The sequence below is a fragment of the Nuphar pumila genome, chromosome 5 (assembly GCF_984573655.1).
Source record: "Nuphar pumila chromosome 5, dmNupPumi1.hap1.1, whole genome shotgun sequence".
In the NCBI taxonomy this organism is placed as follows: Eukaryota; Viridiplantae; Streptophyta; class Magnoliopsida; order Nymphaeales; family Nymphaeaceae; genus Nuphar; species Nuphar pumila.
Window position 1 is genome coordinate 108,402,563 of NC_143253.1, and position 19,980 is coordinate 108,422,542.

At 38.5% G+C, this 19,980-nt stretch overlaps 1 protein-coding gene and 1 pseudogene across 1 annotated transcript in view; both read right to left on the bottom strand.

Annotated features, from left to right (window-relative positions):
* Positions 1–475: 475 nt before the first annotated feature.
* LOC149838064 (dehydration-responsive element-binding protein 1B pseudogene) lies at positions 476–1,324 on the bottom strand (annotated as a pseudogene).
* Positions 1,325–6,871: 5,547 nt separating this feature from the next.
* LOC149838065 (uncharacterized) overlaps positions 6,872–19,980 on the bottom strand; it is a 38,800-nt gene continuing 25,691 nt past the window's right edge. Inside the window, exon 3 of the mRNA XM_090006349.1 lies at positions 6,872–8,146. Within this exon, the coding sequence (XP_089862475.1) occupies positions 7,145–8,146 (1,002 nt within the window). The 3' untranslated portion in view covers positions 6,872–7,144. The remainder of the gene's footprint in view (positions 8,147–19,980) is intronic.

A 19,980-nucleotide genomic window follows, 5' to 3' on the forward strand; every position in this document is an offset into this window, starting at 1 on the left:
GAGCTGGTCCCTATAAAATCAAGTACATAGATCACATCTGTACAATTAAAATTTAAAAATAAAACAAAAAACTCCTGAAAAACTCATTTAACACATATCATTTTGCATCTACCCATATATATATATATATATATATATATATATATATATCACAAAAATCGATAGGTATCTGACGCATTTTGTGCCTATCACGTGCTTACTGAGCTTGAATATGGTTTTCTGGATGTTTTTCAAAAATTTGAGCCTACAGATGTATTCGCATGATCAATTTGCTAGAAAATCACACTTTAATTTTTTTTAAGAAAAAATAATTTTTTAAGTACTGATTATTTTTAAAATTGTAGACCACTGATTTTTTAGTCTTTTAAAAACCTAACTTTGTGCTAGAATGAGACAATCTAAAAGTCGATTCCCACACATATGTATGATCAGATTTTAGAAAAAATAGAAACAATCTTTCCAAAGCTACTGAATATGACCGATGATTGATTGTATATATAACAATATTATCGAACGTAACTGTTCTCCCAATAGACCCATACAATACAATGAATGAATAGACAGGAAGCTGAGGAAGCAAAAGCCTAGCAATGGCCATTAGTCGCCCCACAGCTTCAAGTCGATGCCTCCATCCGTGTCATAGAAATCAAAGGGTTGATGAAGGGGAGGAGGGAAAAGCAGTAGCCCTTCTGCCATGCTAGCAATCAAGGTTGGCATGTTGAACAGGGCCTCCTCGTCTACAAAGGCCGCGGGCTGTTCCGCAGCAGCAGCTGCAACGCGAGCTTCTTGTTGATGGCGGCATGGGGTGACCTCTGGCTTTTGGCGATCGTTCGGAGTAGGCCGGAAGGCCTCGGCGGCTGCCATGGCAGCGGCCTGGATGTGGTTGGCGGAGGTGGACTCCGGCCGCGGCAGCAGCTGCGTGGAGTCCGCGAAGTTGAGGAGGGCAGACTTCCCCCTCAGAGACAAGGCCGCGACGTCGTAGGCACGGGCGGCCATCTCCACGCAAGGGTAGGTGCCGAGCCAGATGCGCGTCTTCTTGTTCGGCTCCCGTATCTCGCACACCCACTTTCCGGCTTTCCGCTGGCGAACTCCCCTGTAGAACGGGTGCCTTGTCTCCCTGAACTTCTTCCGTCCGGCTTTCTTTTTCGGCGTCTCGGAAGCCAGATGGTGGCGGTCAAAACTGTTAAAAGACGAGGAAGATGATGATGACGACGAAACAGAAGAAGAAGAAGAGACCATAGCTACAAGAGATGATGAGCAGTTACGAGTCAGCTGTTAATATGTTAAAGGATGAATTCAACGCAGAGACAGTGATAAAGAGAGATCTGAGGAAGGGCAGTTTGCAATTGCAGATATATATCGATAGATGGAGGGAGAGAGAGTGGGGTGTGTGTGAGAGGCCGTCCGCGTGCTCTACATAGTGTCGGACACGCAGTGACGTCTGAACGGGCGTAGGCTGTCACCCCAAAATTTAATCCGTGGGGTCTGTTTCCAATTCGATTTCGGCACGTGAGATTTGGAAATTATACACGTGCTTATTAAGGCTGCGTTTGGAAATACAAGAAACAGTGACACCATTCCGAGCATTCTTTGTGTGTGGAATTGAGACCAGACTCAAAGTCTGGGTCCACCACTTTGCCTCTCCTCCTCTGAATAGCTGAGCTGGACCCGCTTCAGATTCTTTGTCTCCTCCCCCATCAGCATCTACAAAAGTAAACGCTCATGCGGAGGAGAGGGTGTCCGGGGTCCTGACTGCTCAGTCAGGTATGTGATCATGTCGTATACTCTCATACATCTACTACAAGGAAAACGCTAATTAGCGACCGTAATTTATGATGAAAATAATCTATCGCAAATTAACAACGAATTAGCGAGAGAAAGATATTTGTCGCTAACCTTTACAAAATTAACGATGAAAACCGATCTGCAGGTGGGTATAGTACAGCATGCCCGTATACCCGACTGAGAGTCATACAGTGCTCAGTCGGGACCCCAAAACACGCAGTGCGTGTTTCAAGGGAAACATATAACCTGACCCCGTGCCGAGACAACTGACCAACGGAAGACATCTATGTCACAAAGATACGAGGACACAGAATTATGTTCCAAAATTATGACACGAGAACACTGAAAATTTTTAAATATTTAATTCATAAAAAAACTTGTATACTTTAATATTAAAAATATTTTTTTTATTAAAATAATACCTAAGGCTATTAAAATTATTAAAATATTAGCTATACCTGAATGGCACCGTCATGGCCACATTTTGACCCCAGTTTTTGTTTGACATACAAAAGTAAAGGGTGGGTCCATTTCACGCAAAGATTGCTAATTCAGGTCTTGACGTTTTATATAAAACGTATGGCCCTCGTACCGGCACGCACTGGAGGTGTAGGGCTGGTAAATAAGCCGTACGAACGAACTCAACATGGCATCCTCCATGTCGGCTCGTTTACCAGTGGACTCAAGTTAGTGTATAGCCGAGCATGACTGGGCTCGTTTCATGTTATTTATACATACTATATATATATATATATATATTTCATATATTACATTATATATAAATATATATGCTTTGTATATTATCTACTGTCGCCATTACCTACAAACGCCTCGTTTTTTTTAGTTATTTTCAGGAAACCGACCTTACAGATGTGATCTACACTTGGGTAGGATTTTATTGGGCTTCAAAAATGATGGCCTACAATGTGCGATACTTTCTCAGGTCATAAAATTGTGTCTTTTTATCGAAAAACATGATCCAAAAGCAGGTTCTCACTATTTTGATATGGTGAATCCATCCATGAGGTCAGTTTGGATTAAAACAACTTGCACATAGGAGATCCAAACTTGTTTATATGTCATGGGGCCATTACTAAAACAATACCCTTTATCCTATGTATAAAGAGAAGGATATATATATATATCCTTCTCTTTACATGTATATTTTCTGCTTTCTTCTCTTTATATATTACACTTAAAATATATATAACACAAATTATAAATATTCTTTATCTATACGAGTTCACTCAAGCCGAATACCCTTTGTTTGGGCTCAATTCATTTAAGTTAAACAAGCAGCGCGATAGCTTGGCTCACCAGATATACTAATCATTTATGAACGAGTTCTCATGTGGTATTATAATGGAAAGCCAGATGTCGTTACCGTAGTGGATCCATACCATTCAATGCTGGTGGGGCTAACCTAATCACATTTCGTGCAGTATGTGTCTCTGATACCACAGTGACAACACGTTTTTTTTTTATTAATGTGGGCAGCCAAATTCTCGTGATGAATTGAAAATTTAATGTTTCTCGCTTTTTTCAACCAAAAAAGGCATAAAAATTAAATTAAAAGTACATTTACAAAGGAAAACTTAATCATATAAAAACTTATAAAATTTATTTCCGACCAAGATATATATTTTAAACGGCTGGCCAATATCTCAGTTTTTCTTTTGCATTTAAAAAAAATTCCAATATTTGTCACTGTGTCTAATACATAACTCGACTGGATACGAATATATATATATATATATATATATATATATATATATATATATATATATATAATTCTTGAAAATCCATCTCACATCTAAACTATATCCAAATGACGTTTTTATTTTACAAATACATGTGAACTAGGGATGCAAACGGGTCTGACTCAGGCTGGATCTTGCTAGATCCGAATCAGATCCAAGGAAGTAAGATTGAATCTGAATCCGTATATACATGTGTAATACTGGATTTGGAAAAAATAGAACAAAAACAAGCTATTTACATGTCAAAAAGGTAATCGGGTTGGACGTTGAATCGAATCAAATCGAGATCCAACTTAAAACGATTGTCCAAATCCAACCTAAAGCCGAAAGTGATCTGATTGAACAGATTAAAATCCGGTCCAAATGTACACTCGGATCTTACTTAAAGGATCCATAGCTGGAGAAAACTTGTTGAACTCAGATTGGATATTTGACCATATCTTATCCGTTTGCAGCCCTTATGTGAACAGTTTTTTTTTTTCCATTGGGAAACCACCCTTGAGATCAGAAACCTAGTCACGCTGGTTAAGCCTGCCGTACTTACAGTCACTTTCCCGATAGTGTAAACCCATGGCTCACTCCTTGCACCAAACCCTGGACCAAGTTAATGCAAAGGGTTTGGCACTCATGGAAATGAAACTCCGACTACCCGACTATTAGCCAAATCCCCTCCAACTGCACCAAACCCGCTTGGGGCTAATGTGAACAGGTTGGTTATCGGATTGATTACTTTACAAAAGTGTCGGTGTAGGGATATAGGTGAAATGGCATTATGTGATCGGGGGCGATCACCTGAGCAACCAATCCCATGAGTCCATGACAGAGTGATCATGTGGACCCATGTTTTGTCAGTGGTGGGCCCAACATCTTCCTGCGGGGGATGAATTGCTTGTTACACACTCCGCGGTAGAGGCGTTTCTCATGAACTGCAGTTTACATACGAAAACGCTTCCCCATGAAGTCGTGCAACCCCGTTTTCAGTCAAAATGAAAAATGCGGGCCCCACCAACAATCTCCTGCATGAGCATTTGGGCACGATTCTATTATCAGGCTACGCTCCATGGTGCAGGGATGCTTCAAAATAAAATCCCCTTTTTTTATTGTTCTGAAATCTTACACCTTCGTCTCACTAGGGGTTACTCCATTAACAAAACAAGATTTTGAATCAATCCAAATCGCCTAGCACTAGGAATTGGTCCAAAATACAGTGATATCTATCTTTAACTAAATAACTCGAAACCGGTAGTGAGACTGTAGGAGGATGTTTATGAATTTGAAAAGTGGCAACTACCAAATCCAAGATTTGATGCAAATAAAAAAGGAAGGTCCTCTTTGGACAAATGCATGAACTGCCTCCTTAATGTCATTATTAGGGGTGTCAATGGGTCAAGTTTGACCCAAACCCAAACCCAAACCAAACCTTATATGGTCAGGGTTTGTTGATAAACAAGGAGGTCCAAATTAGAATCCATTAATAGTGAAATTTCATACCAGACACGGACCCGACCCTAGTTCTGACTAAGATTCACAAATTTTCAATGTAATATATATATATATATATATATATATATATATATATATATATATATATATATATATATATATATATATATATACACGAGCAGCTCAACCAATAGCATGTTTCATTTAGCATCGTACTCATTTTGTAGGTTTTTATTTCCCTATATATATACACGAGCAGCTCAACCAATATCATGTTTCATTTAGCATCGTACTCATTTTGTAGGTTTTTATTTCCCTATATATATACACGAGCAGCTCAACCAATATCATGTTTCATTTAGCATCATACTCATTTTGTAGGTTTTTATTTCCCTATATATATATATATATATATATATATATATATATATATATATATATATACACGCGAGCAGCTCAACCAATAGCATGTTTCATTTAGCATCGTACTCATTTTGTAGGTTTTTATTTCCCTATATATATTAAGAATTAAAGTATTAAACATGTGACCTCTTGCTTGCTTGCAAGGAATGCAGCTCAACCAATTGACCTACCATAAGATTTTGACAAAAATGTGTAACGATACAAATATGCTGGTCTCGATGAACTGGCTGGCCCAGCCAAGCCAAATGCGCTTTGTTCATGCTCCACACGTTTATGCTATAGATGTTGTCACAAAGACATGGCTAAAAAATGTGAATCAACGACTTTTCTTTTTTTGACAAGAAAACTGGGGAGTTTTTTGCAAATATTTAAGAGACAAAAGGAGATGGGTTTTTTTTTTCTAAAGGATTAAAAAGGCACATTTTTGACAAAACCGGGTGTGCGCGAAGAAATGATGAAGTGCATGCACTATTTACACTCACGAACAAGATCCTTTAAGCCTGGCTTTAGTGGAAGTATAACGTAGAACCCAATGGTCTGCTTACTTCCAACTCGAGCAAGAGGGAAACATTGACGCCAAAAGAGGTGTAGATAGTTTAGGCAAAAGGTGTGATATGAAGGATGAAAACCAGGCACAAAAGATGAAGGGAAGTGATACCATGAATACAATGATTGATACCATGAATATAAAGATTGACCGAGGTTTCGAGTTAGCTAAACGGAAATGGAAAATGAGACTTTCTAAAGTTCATGTGATACAAGAACATGGTGTGTGTGTGTGTGGAGCAAAAGTGCAAATATTGGCAATATACATGAAGAATATTATAAGTTTACACAAACTTTACTTCTTTACTCGTATTATGATAAATAGTAAGAATTAATAAAATTATTTTTTTATAAAATGTATGATTATATTGATGACAACTATAAAACTATTATAAAGTTGGATATATTTTATATAAATGAATGCATAATCAGCTTTCATTTAATAAAATATTATATCTAATAAATAAAGTATTTAAATGCAACATAGGTTTAGATAGAATAAAACAAAAGAAAAAAATAATGTAGTTACATTAAATTCTGAAAATTTTCAATTTCATCTAATACCTTAACATCTTAATTTTCTAATGAAAAAAGAAATTTATTATTCAACAGAAACATTTAAAAAATGTACAAAAAACATGTTTTCCAAATAAGAGAAATGAGTTTCAAATATAAAGTAGGTTTTCCATGTGATGTAAAACGAGTTTCGCATTCATTTTTAGAAGTTTCCCACAAGATTCAGAAACGTTATCCGGTTTCGGAAACGGTTTCTCAAGTAACCAGTTTCCCACAAGATTCAGAAACGTTATCCGGTTTCGGAAACGGTTTCTCAAGTAACCAGTTTCCCACATGAAGCAGCAACCCTGGGCTTGACCACAAAGTAGATAAACCCATGATCTGTACCATAACCATAAGCCTAAAAAAAATTTGTTTTTTATAAAATCAAACACATGCAGCAAGATTTGCAGGTAACATAGAGATTACATTCTACCACCTAAAGCTGATGGACCTATCAAATAAAAACTCACACCAACCATGAAGACTCTCTCTCTCATTGCATCTATTAAAACTGAATAAGATACAAAACAACATCAAAGGATAATAGAAAAGGATTACCCAATTGAAGCCTCCCTGGGAATCATTCAGTGTTGAGTCATGTGCACAGAAGGCCAGTTTACAAATAACTGTCATCCAGGAAATTTTCTGTTCTGTTCATCTGAAGAAGAGTGCTGAAAGCCAGCAAAGTGTGCATAAGGGTATGAAAGTTGAGGGTGAGAAGGCAATGCAGTCGGAGCAACCAACTGGGAGTAAGACGGCATCATTCTAGAAGGAAGTGGAGTTCTGGAATTAGAGTAAGAGTGCTTATTTTGATTGCCATGAGCAGCTCCCATCCCTAAATCGGAATAAGGAGCCAATGAGCTGTTTCTGGTTCCAGCACTATGCACACTGGGAGGTATCCTGAACAGCCCAGCACAGCTAATAAGGGGGAACTCCATGTTGTCTTCAGCTCTCTTAGTCCAGTCCCTCACTCCAACTAGTGCTCCTTCGTATGGTGATGATTTCTCCAATCTAGATTTAATGGATAACTTAGCTATCTGGAGATTTTTCAACACACCATTGAACTCGTCAGCTGAGTTGATACTTGTATGACTTTGTGTTGCAGAAGGCACTTGTACCATCCGGTTATCTGAAGGCCCATGAGAGACGATTTGGGATATTGAGCTGCCTGGGGTACTTGGAGAGGAAGCAGTTTCAACATGAAAGATAGCTGGATTTCCTTTGCTTTGTGCAGAACATGAAGCTTGCTGTACAGGTGCATGACTGAACACGCATGTTGGTGAGGACATCTTTCCTGATCCATTGTTGTTTGTTGGTCCTGAATCAATACCACTCCCAGGCAAACCCATTGCATGTTCTTTGCTGCTATGAGCTTCAACCACTGGATATGAGGATGATTTGTTGGCAGGTGAGTTGCTGCTTGACACAGCTTTCATTCTTACAGAATCTTGAGTTGCTTCATGTTGGATTGCACGTTGAGAAGCGCTGGCTACCAACTCTCCATTGCTGTACGCTACATTTGCTTCTGGTTTTGCTCCGACGTCAGCAAAAGAGTTTTCCATGTCAACTGATGTGTTTGGTCTGCCAGCCTCTCCAGTAGCATCAGATTGGTTTGCAGGTCCAGAAGGGACCTATAATGTTCATAGCATTTAATATCTCTCAAAAACTGAATCAACAGCAATAATATTAACCTACATACATGTAACGAAGTATGAGAAAAAACAAATACAAAGTGCACAAGCACTAATACAAGTCCAATAAAGGACAATATAAAAGCACTAAGGCACTACACAAACACAGTGCATATGAGTAAAAATTATAAGTTTTATTGAGCATAAATGCTTAAGAGAAGCCTTGAATCCAAGAAAGGGGAAAAACCCAGATTTATATACAAGAGAGGCCTTTGGGAGCTCCCAACATCTCTATGGTCTTTTGACCATTGTGCTCTTACATAATGTAAATAAAGACAAAAGGAAAATAAGAAAATAAATACAGAGACAGTCCCTATTACAAATGGTAAAATTAACAAAATACCCCTGATGGCTAGTACAAAAACCATTAATAAATACAGTTATATATACATATATATATATATGTACATATATAATTATATATGCATATATTTTAAGACTCCTCCCTCAAACTTACGGTGAGATCACCGAAACTTTGTTAAGGAGAAAAATAAACCGAGGTGCAGAAAGAGCTTTAGTAAAAAATCTGTAAGTTGGTACTCCGAAATAACATCCAGCAACACAATAATCCCTCTCAGATATTCATAGTGTACATAATGACAATCCATCTCCATGTGTTTGGTTAGCTCGTGAAAGGTGTGATTGCTTGCAATGTAGATCATACTTTTATTATCGCAACACATCTTCGAAGGTTTTGAGAATATTACTCCCATGTCTTTGAAAAGACTTCTTCACCAAACAAGTTTCATTATTGTCATAATCATCGCCCAAAGTTCAACTTCAGTTGAGGACAACGATATATTTTGTAGATTCTTGTATCTCAAGCAAGCAAATTGAAAGAGGATGAGGATAAGAAAAGCCCTTTGCTTATTGAGTTCTTAATATATCTAATAATCCTCGTCACTGCACTCATGTGCAGAGTCGTGGGGGCAAGATGGAATTGGTTGACTGCATGAGCTATGTTGGATATGGTAAGGGATAGGTAGGTGAGGAATCTGATCAAGTGTCTATAAGGTGCAAGATCTTCAAGCAGTGTCTCATCTTCAAGTCTCAATTTTGTAACGAAACAACAAGTACACAAATACGATGCCAATAAGTGGTTACAAAGGTGCACACTCACAAGTACAAAAGCCTCTAATAGGCCAAATACAAAGGGCCAAATACACAATCTCTCAAAAGATAGCAAGAGCACATAAAAATAATAAAGATCTTTATTCAAATATGCTTGGCAACAAATATAAATAATACAACTCCCATGCATAAAGGGGGCAGCAGCTAGTTGGACCAGCTCCCAATCAGCTGTTACAGCAAAATAAAAATAAAATAAAATTAAAAAAACAAAAAAATGAAATAGAGAAACTCATCCATCCCTATACCTATTACAACATGAAATGATTGAAATACTCTTGATGGGTATTTCAGTTTACATACACAGGGAACTATATATATATATATATATATATACATTTTAGCACCCTCTTCAAACTTACGGTGTGATCATCAAAAGTTTGTCAAGAAGAAAATAAAATTGAGATGACAAAAGTGATAGAAATCGTGGTTCCTTGTTTCATACACAAGAGCAAGCACCGAATGGGATAGAGACGAGAGAGCTACAGAATTCCCAATAGGGCTGCTAGGGCTGCGGTATTTCCTTTTCATTAGCTATATCCTGTTACAATTATTAGGGTACAAAAATACCCATTACACAATAAGTGAAATTTACAACATGTCATTAATGAGCATGTGCTTAAATATGAATCTAAAGAAACTCGGATTGGGTTTGGATCCAGTCGTGAATGATAACTTGACTTCTTTTCATCCTCCCTCAAGTTGTACAGGGTTTTGAACCATGAACAACTTGCCTTTCAACATCCAAAATTTGTCCTTAATACGTCCTTTGGTAAACAAGTCAGCAACTTGATCAGCAGTCCGAACAAATTCTGGTTCAATTTCCTTCTCTTCGACTTTCTGTTTGACAAAATGTTGATCATTTTCAATATGCTTGGCACGGCTGTGGTAGATAGGATTGAATGACATGTTGATGACACTTTGATTATCACATAAGAGAATACATTTAGATATTGATTCTCCCACTTCTGTCAACAAATGTCTAATCCATGTTACTTCAGTTGTAGCAGCGGTCATTGATCTATATTCAACTTTTGTGCTCGATCTAGCAATAGCCCTTTGTTTTCTACTGCTCTAAGAGACAAGATTTAGGCCAACGAAAACACAATATCCTGAGACTAACCTACGCTCATCTGGATCTCTTGCCCAGTCTGCATCTGTGTAAACAAGAAGTTCATGCATGTTATGTTCATTCATACTCTTTCTGTACAAAAGACCATCCCCAATAGTTCCCTTCAAATATCGGAGAATGCGTTTAACAGCTTCCATGTGTCCAATACGTGGTTCATGCATGAACTGAGATACCTGATTGACTGAATAGGCAATATCAGGGCGAGTAAAAGTGAGATATTGAAGCATCCCCACTATCTTGCGATATCTTGTAGGATCCTCATACAAATCTCTATCTTGGAAACTAAGTTTCTGATAAAGTACACAGGGTGTGCTTAGAGGCTTGCAATCTTTTATACCTGCTTTGCTGAGAACATCAATAGTATACTTATGTTGGGTAAGTGTCATGCCTTCAATAGTTCTGTCAACTTCTACTCCAAGAAAATATCGCAGTTTACCAAGGTCCTTCATCTTGAACCTGTAGTTCAGGAGTTCTTTGACCTGCTCAATGTGTTCATTAGAGTAACCTGTAATGATTATGTCATCTACATATATCAATAACAAGGTAACTGTGTCTTTACATTTGAATATGAAAAGAGAATGATCAAGAAGAGAACGACTAAAACCATATTTCTCTATTTCAAGAGAAAAACTATCAAACCAAGACTGAGAGGCTTGCTTCAAACCATATATAGCTCTCTTTAATCGACACACATAGTCTTTGGAGTTCCCTTCTGCATACCCAGTGGGTTGTTCCATGTACACTTCCTCCTTCAGAGTTTCATGTAGAAATGTATTTTTTACGTCCGGTTGACTGATAATCCACTGATGTTCAATAGTCAACGATAGTATGATTCGAATAGTGCCCATTTTCACAACCGAACTGAAGGTCGCATCATAATTTTGTCCTTGCTCCTGGGTGAATCCCTTGGCAACCAGCCTAGCCTTATATCGCTCAATAGTACCGTCCGACTTATACTTTATTTTATACACCCACTTGGACCCAACTACATTTCGATCATGTGGTCTGGGAACAATCTCCCAAGTGCCACATTCATGAAGAGCCTCTATTTCTTCATTCATAGCTTCAATCCATCGCTTAGAATTTGTTGCTTGATAGAAAGTCGTGGGCCGATCTTCCTTACCTAAAGAGGTTAAGAAGAGTTGAAAATGCATAATGAAATTCTCATAACTTACCCATCTATCAATAGGATGTCAAGGTCGAGTGGATCTTCTGGGAGCAGAGGATGGAACAAAAACAGAAGAAGAATTCATCTCTTGATTAGAATTGGGAAGAATCCCCTTCTCACGTCGAGAGTAAACAATGTCTTTGTACCTTTCGGGAGGCAAGAGTGGATCTGACATGACACTTTCCTGAGTCCTCTGTACAACATCAAACATGTTTCCCTCATCTCTTTGATTACATTCTGAAGGACAAACATCATCAACACTAGAGAAGAGGTCAGAGTTCAACCAGGGGTGATAAACTTCAATTTCAGGAAGAGTGTTAACCTTGTGATCAAAATTCAATTCATCAAATACAACATTCCTGGATATTTTGATACGCTTGCTCACGGGATCATAGCATATGTACCTTTTATAATCATCAGCATACCCCACAAATCTGCACTTCAAGGCCTTATCCTGAAACTTGTGTTGCATTGAACTGTCAACATGAACATAAAATACACACCCGAATACTCGAAAATCATGATAATTTGGATGAACACCATGTAAGGTAGGGTGATTTGTTTTCCAGGATGTTCATGGGCGGTTTATGATATGAACGGCTGAATGAAAGGCCTCGGCCCAGAAGGTAACTGGAAGGTTACTATCATGCACCATGCTCATGGCACTCTCGACAATATGACGATGCTTTCGTTCAGTAATCCCATTCTGTTGAGGTGTATGAGGGCAAGACACCTGCCTACGTATTCCATTTGTCTGGAGAAATTTAATAGTCATTTGAGGAGAATTCACCCCCTCCATCACATTGGAAACAAAGGATATTATAAGAGAATTGATTTTGAACAAAGGAATGAAAATTCTGAAATAACTTTAATGTTTTAGATTTACATTTCATAAAAAAAATTCATGTATACCGAGAATAGCTATCAACAAAAAATGAGATAATATTTGATGCCAGACATGGAGGGAACTGGAGCCGAACCCCAAACATCAGAATAAATAATTTCAAATGGCTTTGAAGATCTTTTATTAATAGAATGAAATGGAAGAACATGACTTACATTGAAGACAACTAGAACATTTCTTATCATCGACATTTAAACTTAGACTTGACTTGAGAATAAGACTGCTAGAAACAAACTTTTCAATAAAACGACTACTACAATGACCCAAAACGACCATGCCAAAGATTTGGCTTATTACACTCAGAAAGACTAAAAACATTTTTAGAAGGAACTGAAGAAGATGGTGATGTGAGCTTCAAGGTGGAAGGATTCTCTTGAAACACGTAAATATTCTCTTGTCATTTTCCTTCAGCAAACGTTTCCCTCGTGTGAAGGTCCTTGACACGAACAGAAAAAGGAGTAGTAAACTCAACTAAAGCATTGATGTCATCTACAAGCTTAGAGACGAAAACAATATTTTTCTTGATATTCGGAGCATAAATGACATTTAAAAGAACAAGGAAAGAAGTACACATAAGAATGACAGAGTTTCCAATGTGAGAAATACGATGGTGAGACCCATCTCCAGTGACTATACTATTTTTACCAGCATAAGGAACACGAGTTAGGAGCTTACCAGCATCACCAGTGACATGAGTGGCTGCACCAGAATCGACATACCAAGTGCCCTGATCATTTTATTTTAAGTTCAATTCAACTAGAGCAGACAATAATAACTCCTTGACTTCGTCACTGTTCTTCAATTTATTTGACCCCTTGCTTGTCTCTAATTGTTTGCCTCTATTTTGAGAATTAAACCAACAATTTGCTTTGATATGCCCCATTTTATTGCATAGAAAACAGGTGGGTATTGATCTTTGCCTTTGCCCATTGGGAGGAATATTAGGTGTAAGTAATATTTCACAACTTCCTTATCCATTTCTTTCTTGACTCTCTATCTCGAAAATCATATGTACCACGTCCTCGCCCATAGGCAACTCCTGTGGCAAGAACATTGTGTTCCAACTTGAGGATGAGTATCTTCAGAAAATCCCTTTAAGGTCATCTCATACTGCAAAAGCTTGGCACGAAGATCTTCAAAGGTAGGTAAATCTGACAAACACAATAAGGAAGTAACCATCATATAATAATCTGATCTCAGCCCACTCAAAGTTTGTTGCACCATATCTTTGTTACTAACTGCGCATCCCACGATGGCCAACTGATCTGTAATGGTCTTCATTTTATTCAAGTACTCCATGATAGTCATGGAATCCTTTCTCAGCATTTGAAACTCTTTCTTCAAAAATAATACTCTGGCCTGATAAACTTGAGAATATGTTTAAACCAATCGATGTCATAATTGCATTGCGGAGCAGTCATCTAAAATTGCCACAAGCACTTCCTATGACAATGTAGAAGTGATATAGGCAACCAACGCTTGATCTCGCTTCATCCAGGATACGTATTCTGGATTTCTGACATAGGTAATAGAAAGATCTCCCTCACCATTCTTTTTGTCTTGTGGTATGAATTCTGGAGGAACAGGAACAGAGCCATCCAGATGTCCAGAAAGGTCCTGACTTCTTATGAATGGTATGATTTGTCGTTTCGAAGTTAGAAAATTGGAATTGTTCAGTTTCTCAGACACGAGTTGACTAAGAAAGTTTGAGGAAAGACTAGACTGAGAGTGAGGAAATGAGTCCATATTCTATCGAAACCAAAAATAAGAATGGATAAGAAATAAGAAAATGGCTTTACGACAAAGACCCAATTGCGGTTGAATTCTAATGAAATTCAGAACAAAAACTTAATATCAAAGAATTCTGCTGCCACCGCTTCTTTTTTTTACTATTGGTATGGTAAAACTGAGGCAGAAAACCATAACTATGCAGTAGGAATCTGTTCTGAATTAAAATTCAATCAAAAAGGCAAGTTACTTTGAAATTAACGTGTTTTATTTCAGGATATGAGGGAATATAAACAAGCAGTGCAAAACAGAGAAGAATATAGAGAACTATGTCACAGGGACTTGGCAAAACAGATGTCGCACCCCCGTCGACGCGACGCGACGCGGATGCGCGTGCGGGTGCTGCACCGGGTGCGGTCAACACGACCCTGGGTGCGGTCAACTCACCCAGGGTCATTTTTGTCCAATATTTGGGCATAAAAAAAAATATTTTCCCCGATGAAAAGGAGGATTAGGGCAAAAAAAAAATTTGCCCTAATCTCTCCTCTCTCTCCCCCTGAGCTCGAGCTCTCTCCCATCGCCGCCCTAGCTCCCCCTATCCTTTCGCAGGTATGTCTCTCACTCTCTTCTTGGGTCGGTTGGGGAGGGGCCGAGCACCCCCCCCCCCCCCTCTCTCAGTCTTTTGTTGGGTCGGCAAGGGAGGGGCTGAGCCCCCCCTGCTCCCTCGTTTTTCGGCACAGGAGTGGCCGAGTCCCTCCCCCATCTGGCTCTTTTTTTAGGTCGACAGGGGAGGGGCCGAGCCCCTCCCCCATCTGTTTTTTTTTGGGTCGGCAGGGGAGGGGCCGAGCCCCTCCCCCATCTGTTTTTTTTTTTGGTCGACAGGGGAGCCCCTCCCCCATCTGTTTTATTTTTTGGGTCGACAGGGGAGGGGCCCTCCCCCATCTGTTTTTTTTTTTGGGTCGGCAGGGGAGGGGTCGAGCCCCTCCCCCATCTGTTTTTTTTTTAGGTCAACAGGGGAGGGGCCGAGCCCCTCCCCCATCTGTTTTTTTTTTTGGGTCGACAGGGGAGGGGCCGAGCCCCTCCCCCATCTGTTTTTTTTTTTTTGGGTCGACAGGGGAGGGCCCCTCCCCCATCTGTTTTTTTTTTTTGGGTCGGCAGGGGAGGGGTCGAGCCCCTTCCCCATCTGTTTTATTTTTTGGGTCGACAAGGGAGGGGCCGAGCCCCTCCCCCATCTGTACTATTTTTGGGGTCGACAGGGGAGGCGCCGAGCCCCTCCCCCATTTGTTTTATTTTTTGGGTCGACACCCCCATCTGTTTTTTTTTTTGGGTCGACAGGGGATGGGCCGAGCCCCTCCCCCATCTGTTTTTTTTTTTTTTTGGGTCGACAGGGGAGGGGCCGAGCCCCTCCCCCATCTGGCTCTCTCTGTTTTCAGCAGGGGAGGGGCTGAGCCCCCCTTTCTCCCTGTGTTTTCGAATTGATTTGAAAATTTTTATGTATTTTTTTTTGTGTTTTCAGGATAAAAATGACGGATAAAGGGAAAGGACTTGCGTCATCCGCATCCCAACATGTGAGTTATGCTGCTAGTTTTGCTGATAGTTGCAGTGGGATTGATAATGTGGGGTCACTATGGGTACATGTAGATAAACTTGCAAAAACTGGAGAAGGAGGTGGTGGAAACAAGAGATTTCGATGCAAGCTCTGCGAAAGAGATTTTGTTGGGTCTTACACAAGAGTGAAGGCTCATTTGTTGAAGATACCAGGACATGGCATTTCAGCTTGCAGAAAAGTTGATGAGGCAATGCGAAGACAATACAAGAAAATACAAGAAGAATATGAGAAGAGAAAGGCAATGGCCGATTCTTCTGCAGTCAGTGTGCCATTTGCAAGCCACCAAGAAGATGCTGAAAAAAAAAAAAAAAAAGTCAATGTAGGAGGTAGAGGAACGATACAAGCAGCATTCAATACATATGGAAGAGAAGAATTTGATAGAAAAGTTGAGAGGTATTTTTATTCTGGTTCACTCCCATTTAATGCGGCTAGAAATCCTTATTGGAAGGATTTAGTAACATCCTTGGCAAATTGTAATTTGAGTGGTTATGTGCCTCCAAGTTCAGAAAAAATACGAACCACACTTCTTGCAGAAGAGAGGGCAAATGTAGAGAGGTTGCTAGAGATTAAAAAATATTCATGGGAGCAAAATGGAGTTTCTATTGTGTCTGATGGATGGACAGATATTCAAAGGCGTCCATTAAGCAATTTCATTGTTTGTTCGCTTAGTGGCCCAATATTCTTGAAAGCAGTTGATGCATCTGGGGAATATAAAAATGCAGAGTATTTGAAGGGTTTGTTTATAGAAGTGATAAAAGAAGTGAGTGATCAGAAAGTGGTACAAATCATTACAGACAACGCTCCAGTTTGTAAAAGTGCAGCGTTGAGTTTGGAGAGTGAGTACCCTCATATTTTTTAGACTCCCTGTGTAGCACAGGGCTTAAATCTAGCCCTTAAGAGCATCTGCAACCCCAAAGAAGAAGAAAATTCACAAGCATATGCTTTATGTTCATGGATTGAAGATTTAGAAAGAAATGTCAAAAGCATTAGGAATTTTGTTGTTAACCACCATCGTGCTAATGCTATATTTAATAGGCATTCTGATTTGAAATTATTGAAGGTCGCTGAAACACGTTTTGCGTTCATCATTGTGATGATGAAGAGGATTAAAAGAGTGAAGAATGTTTTGATTAACATGGTGACTGATGAAAATTGGACATTCTATCCTGCTGATGATGATATCAAGGCTCAAGAAATTAAGAAATTCATTCTTGATGATGAGTTTTGGGACAGATTGGTATACTTCCTTCAATTTACACAACCTATTTGGGAAATGTTAAGAAAAGTTGATAAGGATGAGCCCATGCTTCACAGAGTTTATGAAATGTGGGATAATATGATTGAAAAAATACAAGCTATAGTTTTCATGCATGAAGAAAAAAATCCTGCATTAGATGATTCAGATTTTTTTAATCATATTCATTCAATTTTAGTCAGAAGATGGGATAAGAGCAACACTCATTTGCATTGCATGACACATTCTCTTAATCCAAAATATTATGCAAATAAGTGGCGGGCTGGTGGTATTGGTCGTGTCCCTCCAAATTTAGACCCAGAGCTATCAAGACATAGAAATATGTGTATGACAAGACTTTTTCCAAAAGCATATCTTCTACACCAAGTCACACAAGAGTTTGGAAAATTTTCATCTTCAAGATTATATGCACCAGCATTATTCGCGAGAGAAGAAAATAATATAGATCCTATCACATGGTGGTCAACATTTGGATCAGAAACACCTCTTCTGCAACGTCTTGCATTAAGATTGCTATCGCAGCCTGCTAGTTCATCTTGTTGTGAAAGAAATTGGAGCACATATTCTCAAATCCACAACATGAAGAGAAACAAACTCACCAGCAAACGTGCAGAGGATTTAGTATATGTTCATTCAAATCTTCGATTACTTTCGCGAAGCAATGATGAATACAGGTACTAATTTGCTCTCTTAATTATTTGATTATTTCCTAGTTTTCATTTAAATATACTTATATTGTATTTATCATTTTCAAATTTGGTTTATAACGCAGACAAGGAACATCCAAATTTTGGGATGTAAACCCAGAAGAGTGTGACTTCGAGGGAGAACATGAATTCAACATAACAAACATGGATTTAGCTGAGCCCAGTATTCCTTCTAATGATGCATTTGATGATGAAGAAGAAAATGATTAACATCCATTACTTCATCAGGATATACTTTGGTATGTAGTTTAGTTCTTTTATACAATACTTATTTGATTGATATTTAGGTCGATTTATATAATTGCTTTACTTATTTGATTGATAATTTGATATTTAGGTTGATATACTGCATGCATGATGAATCATATTATGAGTTTATGACAATGTTTACTATTAAATGTTTAACTGATAAAACTTCAAAATTATATATATATATATATATATATATTACATTTTTGCCCCTGCCGCACCCCCGCACCCGGGTTTTTTGGAAGTGCTGCATCCCCGCACCCGCACCCGCACCCGCACCCGCACCCGCACCCATGTGACATAGATAGAGAATGATTAACTAATGTGATATTAGTTAATCAAGACAGACCTGTAATCACTTCCAGATCTGAATTTGATGTGTCGTCAACTTGTAAAAGCATTTGACGTGATCCTATTCAAGCGTTGGAATCACGCAAAGATCAAATGATGTAAATCGGATCTTGCGTGATTATTTGTGTTGTTAATATATAAGATCACGTGCAGCAATAAGACAACAGGGAAACGTGAACAGTTAGGCTATAAAAGAAGGATATTGGGCAAACAGAGAAACAAAAATATGGTAACGTGAAGAAAAATAGAGAAACAGAAAACGTGAACAGTTAGGCTATGAAAAGAAGGATATTGCGCAAACAGAGAAACTAAAATATGGTAACGTGAAGAAATCCAAGTTTTTTTTTTGGGAAGAAAAATACGTTGGACTATGTAAGAAGAAGGGAACAAGTTATTTTGAAGGATTTGATTTGAAGACAAGAGAAACAATTTGAAGACAAGAAGAATGAAGAAGCTTTATCGGATGAAGGAAGAAGATCGATCCTTAAGTTTGGATCCGAGGCTCTGATACCATGATAGAAATTGTGGTTCCTTGTTTCATACACAAGAGCAAGCACTGAATGGGAGAGAGATGAGAGAGCTCTAGAATTCCCAATAGGGCTGCGGTATTGCCTTTCCATTAGCTATATCCTGTTACAATTACTAGGGTACAAAAATAACCATTACACAATAAGTGAAATTTACAACATGCCATTAATGAGCATGTGCTTAAATATGAATCTAAAGAAACTCAGATTTGGTGTCTTGACTTCTTTTCAAGAAGCGCCTTGGTGAAGAAGTCTACTAGTTGATACTCACAAGTAACATAAGGTAGGGTGATGATGTGCTTCAGATTTTCTTTATGCACGTAGTGGCAATCAATTTCTATATATTTGGTTCTTTCATAAAATGTATGGTTGACAACTATGTATATTGCACTCTTGTTATCACAACACAATCTGAAGGGTTAATAAAGATGAATGCTCATATCCTCAAGTAATCTTCGCAACCAAACAATCTCTTATGTTATAGTAGTCATTGCACGGTACTCGGCCATAGTGGATAATAATGATACTTTTTGCTTTTTTTGTACTTCCATGACAAAGAAAATCACCAACAAAAGCACAAAAATCAATAATTGAGCGTCAATCATTTGGATCTTCTCCCCTAATCTGAGTCAAAATAAACAATCAACTTAAGATAGGAAGAGGAGGATAACAAAAGACCTCTAGAAATAGAGGTTTATAAATATCTAACAATTCTCATCACAACACTCATGTGACCTGTGGTGGAAGAATGTTTGAATTAGTTAGCAGTATGAACGGCATGCACAATATCAAGCCTAGTAATAGTTAAATAAGTCAAGACGCCAATCATTTGGTGATATGGAGTAAGATCGTCTAAAGGTGTCCCATCATTAATTTTTATCTTGGCATTAGTAACTTCAGGTGTGTCCACCAACTTTTCATCAGTAGTGCCCGACCTGTCAATAATATCATTAGCAAACTTGGTTTGAGAAAACAAGTATCCGCTAAGAGAGTAAGCAACTTCAATTTCAAGAAAA